The sequence below is a fragment of the Gallinula chloropus genome, assembly GCF_964237585.1.
Source record: "Gallinula chloropus genome assembly, chromosome: 3".
Lineage (NCBI taxonomy): Eukaryota > Metazoa > Chordata > Aves > Gruiformes > Rallidae > Gallinula > Gallinula chloropus.
Window position 1 is genome coordinate 44492882 of NC_140087.1, and position 14495 is coordinate 44507376.

The 14495-nt window shown below is 37.3% G+C and overlaps 1 protein-coding gene across 1 annotated transcript in view; it reads left to right on the forward strand.

The window, feature by feature from the left end:
* Positions 1–14495, forward strand: part of CHRM3 (cholinergic receptor muscarinic 3) — a 265164-nt gene that overhangs the window by 72024 nt on the left and 178645 nt on the right. Inside the window, exon 2 of the mRNA XM_084261901.1 lies at positions 9525–9637. Coding sequence (XP_084118027.1) covers positions 9606–9637 — 32 coding nt within the window. The 5' untranslated portion in view covers positions 9525–9605. The remainder of the gene's footprint in view (positions 1–9524; positions 9638–14495) is intronic.

The window sequence follows — 14495 nt, forward strand, 5'->3', positions numbered from 1 at the left end:
TTAAAAATAAATTGTATTTGTTACAATAGATGCAACACCTCTATTGTAACAATAGATGTTACAATACAATTTGTTACAATAGATTGTATTTGTTAAATTAAATAGAACTGTTTCTACATTTCTACCTTACCTTAGGTGCTATTTCCCTCCGCTTCCCCCCACTTTTGGTTTCAGTTGCGATACAGGATCAGAGTCTTGTACTTTTGGAGGATTTGTTAAGAACACAATTATCCTGTTATTACTTACAAAGCACAGTTACAAAGTTACATGGTTCTTTGGGGTAGTGTGCAATAACTATAATGATTATTAAGGATAGAGGGATGAAGTTAAGACCACAGAAAAATATCGTGTTTTAAGAAAAACATCTTTCTTGTTGATGTTATATTGAACTATTCTAATTGTTTTATTATGGGGTTTTGAAATATAACATGGCAAAAGAACCTGTCTTTGAAGCCTTCAGCAGCCTTGAAATCACTCTCCTCACCTATAATTTAACTCTTAAGCAACAAGCAAGTGTTGAATGTTTATACTCTTCAATAGCGGCCTGTTTCAGAGGGGAAAAGTAAGAGAGTATCTGTGGATTCTTGTGATAGTACACAGCAGTTCTTAGCATTCAAATGTGGCATTAAAATAGGGTTGGGGGTTTTTTTTCACCCTGCCTGACCTTAGTGCAGGTACAAATCTTTCCTCCTGTCCGTAACAGGAAGACCAAGGCATTGCTGCTGTGCTCTGGGTCTGAACATGTGGGCCAAGTACTGAACTCTCCAAACTTGGTCACCAGGTAAGGAAATGAAGCCAGCATTTGGATTGGGTGTGCTGGGGTTTCCTCAAATACTGCTCTCTTAAGCACAGACATGTGTAGCTGTTTCATCTACAGAAAAAGGTATGGGATTAAGAGAGCTTTCAAAGGAAGGTTTCTCCTTTCCATTTGTATTTCTAATTTGTATTCTAATGAAATAAAACAAGAATGATATGGTCTTCAGATATCTACCAAAAGTTTATGAAGAGGTTATCCCTCTGTATATAGCATGTTCTTGCTTGCCTTTTGGAACCTTTTCTTTAATATCTGGAGGTTGGTCTTTAGGTCATGGCTTTTATAGGTTCAGCATAAGCCTTTAATCTCTCTTTAATGATTTTTGTGTGTAACTTATTCTCATAATTATTACTAATAAAACTACCACATAGCAAAGTACAGTACATCCTTGTAGTATCAGAAGACTTTATCTTATTTGTTTATATCTTATTAGCAGAGAAAATACTGCCTGTCTCTTCTTATTTCCCAAAAAAAAGGACCTTCCTAGACACCATAATAGCATGGAGCCAGAGTAATGTAGGAAAAGACTATTTGGACTTGGCTAACAAATGCTGGTCAGGGAGGCATGTTAATTTTAAGGGAAAAAGTGGCTGATTTTTTTTTTTTCCTTCCCTTTTTTTTGTTGCCTGGGGTTAAATTATGATAAGAATTACACTAAAACAGTACTAAAAATAGGTTTTGAAACATTGAGTTTTATCACCCATATAAAAATCAGTAATATAACTTGACTATGTGGGGTTGGTACAATATGTGCTTATGCTTTATTAACAGAAGACATCTGCTGAACTAATTTGCTCAGCAATTTAAGGATCTGTATATCTTGTGAACCAATGGATACTCTCTTTTACCTCAAAGCCTTCTGAACTTTATACATCTTATTTATTATGGCAAAATTCATTGCTATAGTGATTTTGCTATATGGTATTTTCAGAGAAAAATAATTGTAACAAAACTTTCTGACTGTACTTTCTTCCTTCCGTCTCTTGTGATTTTCCCCCTACTTTCAGGTTGCTAATTCTAACACAGTTCTAGCAATGAGAAGAAAATTTGCTGACCCTGCCTCTGATATCTCAATTATTTTTTGGTCCTTCAGAGGAAAAAGCTCAAACTGGCTTTCTTCCCCAAGAGACAGAGAGCAATTTTCCAAGTTCCTATATTTCCTGACTTGAGTTTCTAACCTTTCCTCTCCCCAAACCTGCTGGTCTAAACAGACAGCCTATGAGTTGCTTAGAGCATGACTAGCAGGGTTCAATGTAAACCAGCACTTCAGATGTGCAGTAACTCATCTATGTGCACGGTGAGAAGGGTACGATGTTGACGCTTTTCAACTTCCCAACCAGTTTTTAAAGCTATTTGCTCCATACTTTGAGAGGTGCCCATATGTTTATAGCTTAAATATCTGCCTGTGAGATCCCTGAGGGTTTTTTGGCTGATAACTTGACTTTAGCATTGTAATTGTGTAATTGCTGGCCTTGCTTTTGCTGGTAGTGTGGTTTAGCAAAAAGTAGGACCCAATGCGCAGAGGAGTTGCAAATTCAGTACTTGTTCTACTGCTAGTCAGCAGAGTAGGATATGAATTTTTGGTAACGTATTTGACTATCCTCTGTGTTTCTGAAAGAAAAAGTACCAGGGAATTTTGTCTTGTCAGTAATCCTCAAATTGTTCAATTCTACAATAATTCACTTTCTCACACTGCAGATAAGGTATTTTCCATTCTGAAGTGCAACTTTTTTGTTCCTTCTCATTTGTATTTTTTTTGAGGCATTAGGAGTTGGGGGCACCAAATGGATGACTGTAAGGGAATCACAAATAATAAACACTAGGTAAACATGTAACATGAGAAGATGCCAGATGAAGACAACTAATGCAACTAATATGAAGGCCATGAATGGAAAGATGGTTGAACAGCTTTATTTATAAGGTCTGGATTAACATCAATCTGTGCACTGCATAACGGTGCATAAGCACTGGCTGCTTAAATTACCTTATACAGTGAGACCCTATCCTGTAGACCACAGACTGTTTGCTTTCCTTTTGTTTTTTTTTTTTCTTCAATTTTATATTTGCTCCCAAGAAACCAGGACTGTTTTTATATTTTGTAATGTTAAGTAGAGTATATAGCTGCACCAAGTTGAATGTCCTATGTACTAGTGAAGAAGAGGATGAATGACTCTTCTGAGCCCAAGTCCGCATTGATGGTGTTGACATGCATTGAGGAGGAGGTGCCATGAAGCTGTTCCGAGCTCATTTCTACTAGGCAGGTTTTATCACAATATAATATAGGCGGTATTTCAACTTTATCTTTTCCACAAGAGATGATATGGCTGGCATATTTAGAGGCTTATTTTTAATTAAATGCAGTTCATTAAAGGATTTCTTCTGGGGCAGACGTGCTAAGCACAACCACGTTGCCAGTGAGGGCAAAGTGGCCAAGGGAACTGTGTTGTGCTCTCAGGCTTCATCCACAGTCAGTGCTGGGTAAGGAGACTTTCTTGGATAAAGAGTCACTTTGTTTTGATTTTTGTTTTAGTCAATTAACTGTTATTGCTTGACGGTAGAATATCTGTTCAAACCTTCAATTCTGACTTTTAATTGTTGCCCTCCTACTGTATTCACTTCTCACATAGGCAGAAGATGACAAAGTAACAGTACAGGAAAATTTGGGTTTGCTTTTAACTGTTGTGTAGCACAACAGGCTGCACAGGAACTTCTGTAGTTTCCCCAAAACATTTTTTTTTACTCTGTAGAATATGAAGATACAAATACTTGCTTTGCCAAACAATACCAATGGCTGTTCGCAGAACTTAAGCGTGTTGAAGTCATACTTTTGCATATGGCATCTTTCTGTTGCTGACACGGTTAAAAGAATGGGGTTGGTCAACCATTTTCTGCAAGGCAGACAAGAAATATAAAGGTATTCCTCTACTGTAAAAAGAGGAAATCGGTAGTTGACAGGGACAGAGCACCATTGTTTCTGACATGTATTGGTCAAGAATCCATTTGAGATAGCATGCTGCCATGACAGTTAATCTCGCAGTGTCTGTAGCTCACAGAAAGGATGTGCATTGCTGTGCTGGAGAACAAATGTCACATTTTCGTTACACGTTTACTCAGAACAGAGCTCCCTCACAGGAAATAAATTAGCCCTAATTCTTCACCTGATGTCCTGCTAATGGAAGAAGATGAGTGACAAGGGAAATACATAGACTGATTTAGGAGGAAAGTCTTTTTAAAATTGCACAGCTTTTAAAAAAAATATATTCAGATGATATTAAATGGACAGCTTATTGCTATGAGTGTAAGAAAATACTCAGAACCTGTTGACATGACCCTGTTGATTACTCTGTTGTGTTCCCTTACACCAGAAAACCAGGTATTTTTCCCACAAAGAGCTTAAAAAGATGTAAAATACCAAGGTAGCATTGTGAGGCTTCATGCAGATTTGAAGGAAGTAGCCTAAACTGACCATGTTTTAAATTGGAAATTAATGTTCATCCACATACTTCTAAAAACTACTCAACAGAAATAACAGATACCACTAGTGCCTGTATGGAGTCCTACCTGAATTTCAAACCAAACTGACACTGTTCATCAGTAACTTCTTATTACAATTTTTTTAAAAACTACAAGATAATTTTATGTACATCACAGTAGGAGTGTTGAGGCAAATAACCTTAAATTCATTGCAAACATAGAATGAAGGTACAGTAAGTTGTGGGATTGTGGAGAAAAAAACATCAAAGAGAAGTGCAAATAGGTTTCACTTGCTGTACTACAAACAGCATTCACTGTTCAGAGATCACAGGTGAATAGCCCTTCCTTCCGGAGACTGAAAGTGTATTGTTTGATGAGTTAACGTCAGCCAATTCTTTGTGGAAATTTGGGGGAGGGGGTGAGTGGCAGTATATGTGTTGGGTTTTTTTAAATTTTCTAACAATGTATGCTGCCAGATGCACTTTTAATTAACTGTGCCCTAAATGCAACTTGTTTCCTTTCTTTTTTTTTTTGGGTGGGGGCAGGGAACACGATGGGGGACGACACGATAACAGACGTTTTCCAAGAAGAAACAAAAATAGCATTTGATGGAAAATTAAATATTCTTTGGCCTCTGAGTAGTACAGGGTTGGGTTTTTTTTTGTTGTAAGTGAAAGCTGAATTGGTTGTACTTTGAAAATAGGTCAGTGGCTAGTAGAGTTTGTATAAAGACTAAAAAGCACTTTATCGCTACTCATTAGACATTGTGGTTATAAGGTCTCACTGTTAAAACAAACTTGAGAATTTCGGGCAATAATATGCTACTCTAAGGTTTTTAAATATTACGTCTTTAAAACATTAAATAAAGTTAGATTAAAGCAACAGTTAGAGTAGTTGCCAGGGGGCAAAGTGTTTGGTCATTTGGATATGATCCAGTTTTATTCATTATAAGGGAGAAGTGCACGCGGTTTCTCTTCCTGCCGTAAACAATTAACATATTTCTATTTTTCAGTGGTTTATAATAATCAATTGGCATTTAGCATGTCATTGATGCAAATCTTAGCATAACCAAACCTAATGAGAGGTTTTCATTTAAATAAGGCAAGCTGTATAAATAGCAATCAGTTTGAACAGAGTCAATGATTTAAAAGAAGCTGTATGTTGAGTGTTTTATCATGAAAGCCTTTTAGCACTTGTATGCAATTACACAGTGCTCCCATCCTGGTTTGCACAATGTGTAGCTGGCAGCACTGTCGGGTTTCGTGTTTTCTTTTTGTAACATTATATCAGGTAGTAACCATGGGCTTGACTAATTTAAATAAAGAACAAATGAAGGTCAAGAGTTATGCTTAGAATTAGAGGTACGGGTAGACAAAATGTTCTCCTCCATGATATGCTTTGGTGAGTGAGAATTAACGTTTTCAATGACTGCATATGTATCCAATCCGAAATACGTGTTTTGGCTCAGAGGGATGCATGCAGAGCAGGAGAGGCAGTAGCTGCATGAATGGCACGTTGCACTGCCATTGTAGGTCAGCATCACTGGGACAGGCCTGTCTTACCTGACCTTAAAGGGTGTGTGAGTGACTCAGGAATTATAGCTGCACAAGCCAAGTCGTTTGCTGTTAGCTGTTTGAGATTAGCCTTTTACTGGTATTGGAATACATGCAGAATACCTGTGGCTTTTGATTAGTTTTCAGTGCATGTTGCTTGTTGGGGGAAAAAAACCAACACCACAACTTTGTCTTGATTGAAATGACAGCTTAGATTTCAATAGAGAACAATGCTTGCAAACCACAACGGTCAGTAAAGTTCCCTTCCTTCAAAGCAGCTTTCCTAATTAATGAAACCAGTTGCTAATTTATGTTACATCTGGTTACTTGTACAGCTGCACAGGACACTCACAGCACTGCTGTTTTTCAGAAGGGATTTAGCATAGATGGTAGTGCGGCCTCTGTGCTGTCTAAAACTGTCTACATTTTATGTATTCTGCTTTAATTTATTCTGTGTATATGTGTACTCTGTATTTATGCATCTACATGTACTCTGCTGACTGTAGAACCTCTGCTCCTGGAGTAGGCTGCCCTTTGTGCAGGTGGAGGTGGTTACCTGTGCCAGTCCCTGTACCTGTCCTGGGGCACGGCTGGCCTTGCAGGGGCTGGCTGCAGGGATGCATGGTCCCTTTATGATGCCAATGCAGGAGTACTGGTCTGTGTGATGCTGATTTCAGCAAGATGTTTTGTGTCCGGCAGTGAAGTCAGAAATAATCTCCTTTTGTCCACCTGTGCCACTGAAATACTTGGAATGGATCAAGACTCTGGCTACAGTGAGCAGATCTTTAGTAGTTTGCACTTCAGGCATTGTTTAGCTTTCACTGATATTTAATGGTTTCCATAACAAGCCTCTAGACTGCAACTACTACCTTATTTGGTTTTGTCTGTACTCAAACACATACAATTATGTTAATCCTTGTAAAGTTTATTTTGTTTCATATTCTTAAAGTATTTCAAAACATTAAAGTCTCTTTATGGCATTTAATTTTATGGATAGAGTACCCCAGGAAGGCCAAAATTGGTATTGTTTTGGGTCTGCAGATGTCATCTTGAAGGATGAAGATGGTCAGCAAAGTCTGTGAACATCATTTCAAGCTTTTTAAGTGGGTCACTAAAGCATCACTAGCAGCAGCTTGGGAATGTAGTCCTGCAAGTCAAAGCCCTCAATCGTATGATTGAATGATGGTCAGGGGCTTCTGTTAAAATGTTTTAGTAACTTTGGACTTCACAGCAGTTAATTCTTTTGCATCTGAGACATAGCGATCGATCATGTGAATGTAGCTAGTCCATTGACATAAAAATAGAGTGTATTTACTTCAACCGCAAGTTTGCCCCAAGTTCTGCCAGTGTCTTTATTTAAACAAAGGGGTAGCTATTTAGAAATTCTAGTGAAATTATCAGGTGACTGCAGTAGTTATCTAACCAGGCCTTGTGTGGTATATACATTGGTGGCTTTCTACATTTTACAGCTTCTCACATTGCAAAGAATATGTAGAGTTCATGAAAATTTTGGGGAAGATACTGCTTTAGTGCAAAGGGGAATGTGTAGTGATATATAACACTATTGGAGTTCTCACATTAATTTTATATCTTTTAAAGGAAAAACCTAGGAGAATGGAAATGTGTCTCCACAGTTCTCTTACAAACAAACCAATCCCCCCAAACCTTAAAGGTTATTTTCTGGTGGTGATGATGATGGGGTTTTGCGTGGGTTTTGTTTGGTGCGGTTTTTTTATTGTGGAGTCATTCAATGAAAATGAAGGGGAAAACTGATTATCTGATTACCCACCCGACAGTCTTGGCAGGGCTAGGCTGATGCCCTTTCAGAAGTTGAGAGCTAGAAATGATGAAAAGAAATCATTTGAATAAACTAATAAATAGATCACTTTATATGAGTAAGTTATGGGAAGTGCTTATCATAAATTCATTGGTTCTTGCATACTTTGAGGAACAAAAAGAAAATATCCTGTCAAAAAGCCCAAATAAGCATATAATTTCCATTCTACATTGTTCACATCTTACTTTAATTTTGTCTTTAAAAAGCTTTAAATTTTATGAGTTTGTACTGAATTGGCATAACAAAACCATGAACTTGCAATGCTGGGTAAAATACTAAAGTATTCATATAAATATTTCTTCACCAATAAAGTTGAACTGCAAGGGTAAGAGTTGGTTATAGGAAATTTGTGTGATGACATTTTCTACCCATCCAATTTTCATAAGTTTATGTGTCATTGGCTGAGCCTCCATTTCAGCATTTCTAAGGGGTTTTTAGGCAGCCCAGAAAGGTTAAATGTTTGAAGGGTTATGTAGCTGCCCTGAAGCTATTAATAGACTCTAGATGTAGAATTTACACAGAAGGGGGCAAAAAAACCCAAGTATAATTGATGCAGAAAAAAAAGAAATTGTGGAAAATGGTCAGCAAATTTTGTTCATTTTATTAAAACTTTTCTCAATAAAGGTGAAAATAAGCTTTTAAGAGCTTTTAAGATCTGTGAGGTTCTGTGGAAAATTTTAAACCATGCTTCAGAGAGATCTTTGAAATCTCATTCTGTATTTGATGAAAAGTGTGTTTGGGATCCTCCCACTTTCAAATTGTTCCATGAAAGAGGAACCACCGTGCTGGGATCACACTGTCACTTTAGTCTTGACTTTCTTTTAACCTAAGATTTCACGTTAAATATAATTGAAATAAAAGGCATTTTTTAAGAGGAAATATTTAAATCTAAAACGATTTACATGAGGTGCTTCACAAGTAGTAGAACTCTTCATCCCTTTTTGCTTTGAGTGGGGAAAAAAAAAAAAACCCAAAACAAATTTGTCAAATTTCCAGTTTGAGCCACTGTTGCTGTTTAAGTGGCTGTACTTTCTGGGAATTTGGAGAAGCCATGAAAGAAACAATGGCTTTGTAATTTTATCTTTTTTTTTTCCCCAGGAAACTCTACTAAGGATTTATTAGGGAATTACTGAAAATTGCTGACTTTATACATTGTTCAGTGAAACCCCATCGCCTTCTACCTCAGTGCTGTTGAGACACTTGGCCAGGAGCCTGCCTCTCTTGCCTTTCTGCCCATCATCAGCATTTAAAAATGCAACTTTGAGATCACTTCCTGAAATGAGCTTTGTATCACTCTGGCTGTCATGTCTAATGAAGGAATTAATAGGCATACAATGTCATTGGTGGGATGATTGGGTGTTCCTTGTTCTGCATGCACCCCAAACCCAAGTTAAGCAATCTGCCTTGTGTTAGAGGTGTTGGTGTTGTCAGCTGACGTGTGTGCCAGGCTGCAGGCAGAGCCAGGCTGTGTTCACCTGCAGTGTGCTTATCTGTTGTGTGCCTTTGTAGTTAATTTTGGCGTGTTGTGAAAGGGCCCTGTGAAGTCTTGCATCAACAAAAGAAAAAAAAAATAAAGTAGTGCTTTAAAACGTTGTTTTGAGTAAAGTGCTGATGCATAAAGCTAAACAACAATGAAGATGATATCTGATTCCTAAAAAGTCAAAAAAATACATTGCAGTGGTCATAAAAGAAGCTCTTGTTGAATGGTGATGGTCTGCAACAGACTCTTTTCTAAGTGTCCTTTAAAAACTGTGCCTGAAAGAACAGTGAAATTTAATGAGAAATACTCAGTTTTCACTATTTCCATGTCTGATTATCTTCTGTGTGTTTTGTTTGCTTTTTTCAGATCTTGATGGTTATGGCAAAAGCTTTCATTAGCACATGGTATAATGGGCTACCAATTGGATGATTTGCAGTCGTCTGAAACATGATATATACTTCTCCTCTTCCTAGTCCATGGTAAGTTCTATACGTACCTATGAAATACTTGACTTCAGAGAAGGAAATAAAAGCTTGCAGTGATCTGTACTGGATGTCATTCCTGTTTCTATATGGACTTAACTAAAGTTCTTAATTTATGTTTTCTTCAGCTGTTTGAGCATGTTTAAAAAACTTAACTTCAAAAAATAGTCATACAAATTTTTCTCTTTTGTATGATTTTAGAGCTGTGCAAAGATCTTGATACACAGCTTGAAATGTTATCTTTCTCTTCAGCTTGAAAGCATCTTCAACTCTGTGTGGAGTGCCTTAGTTCAAATTAGATTCCAGGCAAATGTTCTATGCTTCTATGTTTTGTGCCTACAATTAATCTGATTATAGTATCTGTGAGCAATGTTAAGTATTGTATAAACAATAATATTAAAAGCAAGGCTCCTCATAGTACAACTGAACTATCACTTCTGATTTACAGTGTCCAGACGTGCAATAATGAGATCCAAAGCACTAGTTGTTCATTTGGCTAACCGCATAGACAAACCAAATTTGGATATCAAAATGTTCCACTGACTGCTCTTTAACACACCAGAAATAGCAGCCCAGTCTTCTATCCAAATATCAGGTTAAGCATTTGAGGTTAAAATCACCACTGTCTTGCTCTTCTCCTTTTTAAGGGTTTTGATACGGCTTTTCTGCCAAAGTGTTTTTTTTTTTTGTGAATGGCACTGAATTTTCTTAAGCCTTGTTAAATTCTGTCTGTAAATGTTTTTTTTACCTTAAGTCTTTTTCTAGGGCATATTGTCTACAGACAATATGTGATACCAGAATGAAAGGTATCTTTCCTTTTCAATTCCTGTTCAAGATTTCAGAGTCCTTAGAAGCACACAGATGTAGTGAGAAAAGCAGAGATGCGAGCATTGAGAATAGAAAAGGCAAACGAATGGCATTAGTCAAAGCCATTCTTATGATGTGCTTACTGCAATGAACTAAGAGGCAGTGTTGTTTCCAGAGGTGTGTTTGCACTTGATATTGCAAAGATGTGTTTAAATATCCCTTATAAACAGATAAAGATATTTACCAGCAAAACTAGTTACTGTTATTTTTGGTGGAAGCAAGTATTTACACAGTGAAACTGACACGTGGTTTCTCATCCTTTGGAGGGCATCTTCTGCTTGCCTGTTCGTTACCAAATTCAGCTGGCTTTGCATTTCAAATGTGTCTCCCAGGTACTAACCCTGCAACTCTGAACCCGGGGAGCCAGATAAACAGCAATATGTTTCTGCTGGCAAATTATTGAGGGGAAAAAACTCTGAGATAATGTTTGATGGGTTATCTAGCACCTGTTGATTCGGTGAGGCAGTTCCCCAGGTAGTCAGTGAGTTCTGCATTGTTCCCTAACCAGGCTTTTTATTTGTCAAATTAGCCGATTTGCTTCAGAGACTTGACCTTTCCTTTTCTCCTCTTCCTTATCAGCAGTATGCCGTACATTTCTGAGCCTGTTTTTGCATCCTGAATGTGCACTGATTCATGATGAAATAAGGGCTTTGTGACAGGTCTGGTGGAAGTACTAACTTCTTTAAACACAGAAGAGGATGTCGATCCCATATGTGTAAACACTGCAGGGTTTTGTTTCCTTTTCCAGAGGTCTTCTGTACCATGTTTTACTGCAATTATTCTGTGTCTACCAGCATGAGAACAGAATTGAGTCCACAGTGTTTCATTTGTGGCCAAACTGGAAAAAAAAAAAAGTGATTTTGTCTTAAATTGTTTAAGAAATGGCATTTTACGTTTCCCTGACAATTGAGAAAACAGTTTGCTTTGGCAGTCTTAGCTGTCAGAACTGTTCCTCCTTGCAGTCAAACTCTTTGGGCAAAGAGGATGTATGTGTGAAAGGGCATCTTCATCCTCCCCTTACTAAGGTATTCACTTCATACTTGTGTAGGCTCTCAAAATTCACTCTAACCAGATTAAAGCTAAGATACATATCAAGAAGTAAACTGGATGTCACCATGAATGATGTGAAACCTCGAGGATTTTCTACCCTTGCTATAATGTTTTGCAGAATGATTTCTAGAGGCTAAATAAGCCTTACTTGTCAAATTCAAACCCTACAAGAGAAGAAACTATATTCAAAACACTAATATACATTTAGAATCTGTAAAACAATAATTATGATAAGAGTTCCAGTTTGTTCCTAAATACTATACTTCATTAGCTAGGCCAGGGAAACCTTTGAGATATCAGGCTTTTATTGGACATGGTGGGATATGAGAAGAACTTGTGAAAACAAAATGGTATATCTTACAAGGAAGGAGTATTGGAAATGCAAAATGTTGTTATGGAGTGTCTTGTGTATCTTTATTCTGCACTGGATCAGCTGATAACAACTTTGGCAGATTTTTGTGGCTGGAAAGCAGTCAACTCCACTGAGATTAAAAAAACCGCAAATAAATCAAATACAAAATCCCAAACAGCAACAAGAAGTGGAAAAATCTTAGCTGTCTATACATTGAGAAAAAATACTGATTTATACACGTTATTTTAATTTTGAACATATTCTTTTAAAAAATACTGAATTTATAAAGTTAGCACAGGATGACAAAGAAACAGTAAAGAGCAGAAACCAGGAGATATTTCTGATAACTAAAAGGAGAGTTTATAAAACATTGTAGAACATTATAAAACATTAAAAGTCAGGACTTCAAATGTAGTAAGTGGTTCAGACCATGTTATAAGAATAATGAAGGAATCCTTAATACATAATCGCCTGAACTGACTTGGAAGGCACACTGAAAGTAACCCCAGGAAGCCCAGTAAAACACCTGTAGCAGGTATCCCAAGTAGTGTAAAGCATGGGGTTTTTTTTTTTGATGTTTCTGCTTCTGAACTCTTCTTTCAGCCTTTCTGTGCTAATGACTCATCACAATTTACAGATAATATTGTAACTGAAGTGTTCCCTTTTAACTATAGATCATCATTAATAAGTATTAAAAATGATAAATTTTGCTTATTTCTATTGCTTGCTCCTTAGCGTGGGAATTCAGGCTCCTCTAGCCTGCTGCGATTTTGCTTAGTGTTCCTGTCAGAGTTCACCCAAATACGTTCAGTGCATCTGGGTCCATACTGCCATGCCACCTGCCAGCCTGGATGCCCACACACAATGCAGGCTTCCATTGGGTGCTAGAATGAGCAGCGTAGCAGGTACACAGTCAAAATGAACCATGCATTATTTGTGGAAGTAATTACAATCCTACTGAGATATATCCTGATATATCCTGAGGTGCCTGAAGCTAATAAACAGAAACAAAGGAATAGATGTTAGTGTTTGTCTTGAAAATTTCTGGTTTCAGTGAATGTAATGTCGTCTCAGTGCATTCAAATAAAGTAATAACTCCCTTTTGCCTCTTTAATTTCCGCATATTCCTGTGTACTTCATTTTCAAGCTGATACGGTGACCCAGAAGGACTGTGCTATGTCAAGAGTCTTGAATAAATTATGTCACAGAAGCTTCAAATGCTACAGAGAAACTAGCCTCAAAGTTAGATCCTGGTTAAAAGAAGGCTCAGTAACCGAAGAGGCATTGGTGCTGATGTGCTCTCTACTAATTATTTTCTATTAGTAGGGAATCCTGACTAATGATTCTCTTATCTGCGTGTCGTAATTGATGCACTAGTCAAGGGATCAGTATGTCATTTTATTTCTTGGTAAAGACCATCCTTCTAATGTGTGCCAGGATTTGGCTTTAAATTAATTTATGCAAGCAATTTCTTCATCTGAACGGAGACAGGAAAATATTTTCACATTTGTAGGTTTAAATTTGTACATAGTTTTCTTCTAAATTAATAAATTATTTGTTGCAAGTAATGAGAAGAGGTTCTGTGGTAACATTACTGTTGTATTTAAAGTCTATACTCTTAACTGCACCAGGTTCTTAAAGAGAGTGCTGGATTTTAAGCTTCAGCAAACTTGATTGAAAATATATCCAATGGATTATTATTTAATTTTTAGCCTTTCTACTATGCTCCCATAAAAAAAAAGCAATGGCAGCCATTTTCTGCAAAAGGCTAAGGCTTACCAGTTGTATGTTTTGTCCTTAGGATGTTAATATTTTTTTTTCTTTTCCCCTTGTTAACAGTTGGTGATGTACGAATATGCTGTGAGTGCTTTAGATTTGTTTGGGTTTTTTAATCTCTTGCTGTGAAGGTAATGTTTCCAGTGTTAAACCAAGATGCAGTACTGAACTATCCAACCCATTATCAGTTTGGCTGGAAGGGTTTAAATGTTGTGCAGTCTAGGAGAGTCATATCAGCAATCGACTTGGGGTTTGCATACTCGAGCTTTTAATTGATAGGTAAATGTGCTGCTCAGAGCTTGTGTGTTCTCCTTGGAGGCTTCTCAGGACAGCTGGGCTGGCAGGAGGAGGCACGTGGCATTACCACATGTGCCATCACCTCTCCTGCCCGCTTAATGTTTCAGACCTGCACAGCAGCCCAGGTTACAGCGTAATTAATTACACAGTTTTAATTTCAGATATCTAGCTTGAGAAAATACGCTAACTGCATACTATGAAAATTGAGGGCCTTGAATTAAGCATGTGAAAATGTGACTGGAAAATTAAACCTGGTTTCGTGTTAAGAAAAACTAAATACGTTCATCCCCTTTTTGGTGGACATTGACTGCTGGAGGCAGATGGTGCTTCCTGTATCACTGAGAAGCCTGAGTTTGATAACCTCTGGAGTTTCTCACAGAAAGGATTCAATAGGGACTTCTAAAAAAAAAATGACAAAAGAGATATGTTGTTTAGAGCAACCAGTAATTTTTTTCTTTGCTCTTTTATATTTAGCAGGCAGAGTTCCTTTATGAATGCTTATTCTTTCAGAGG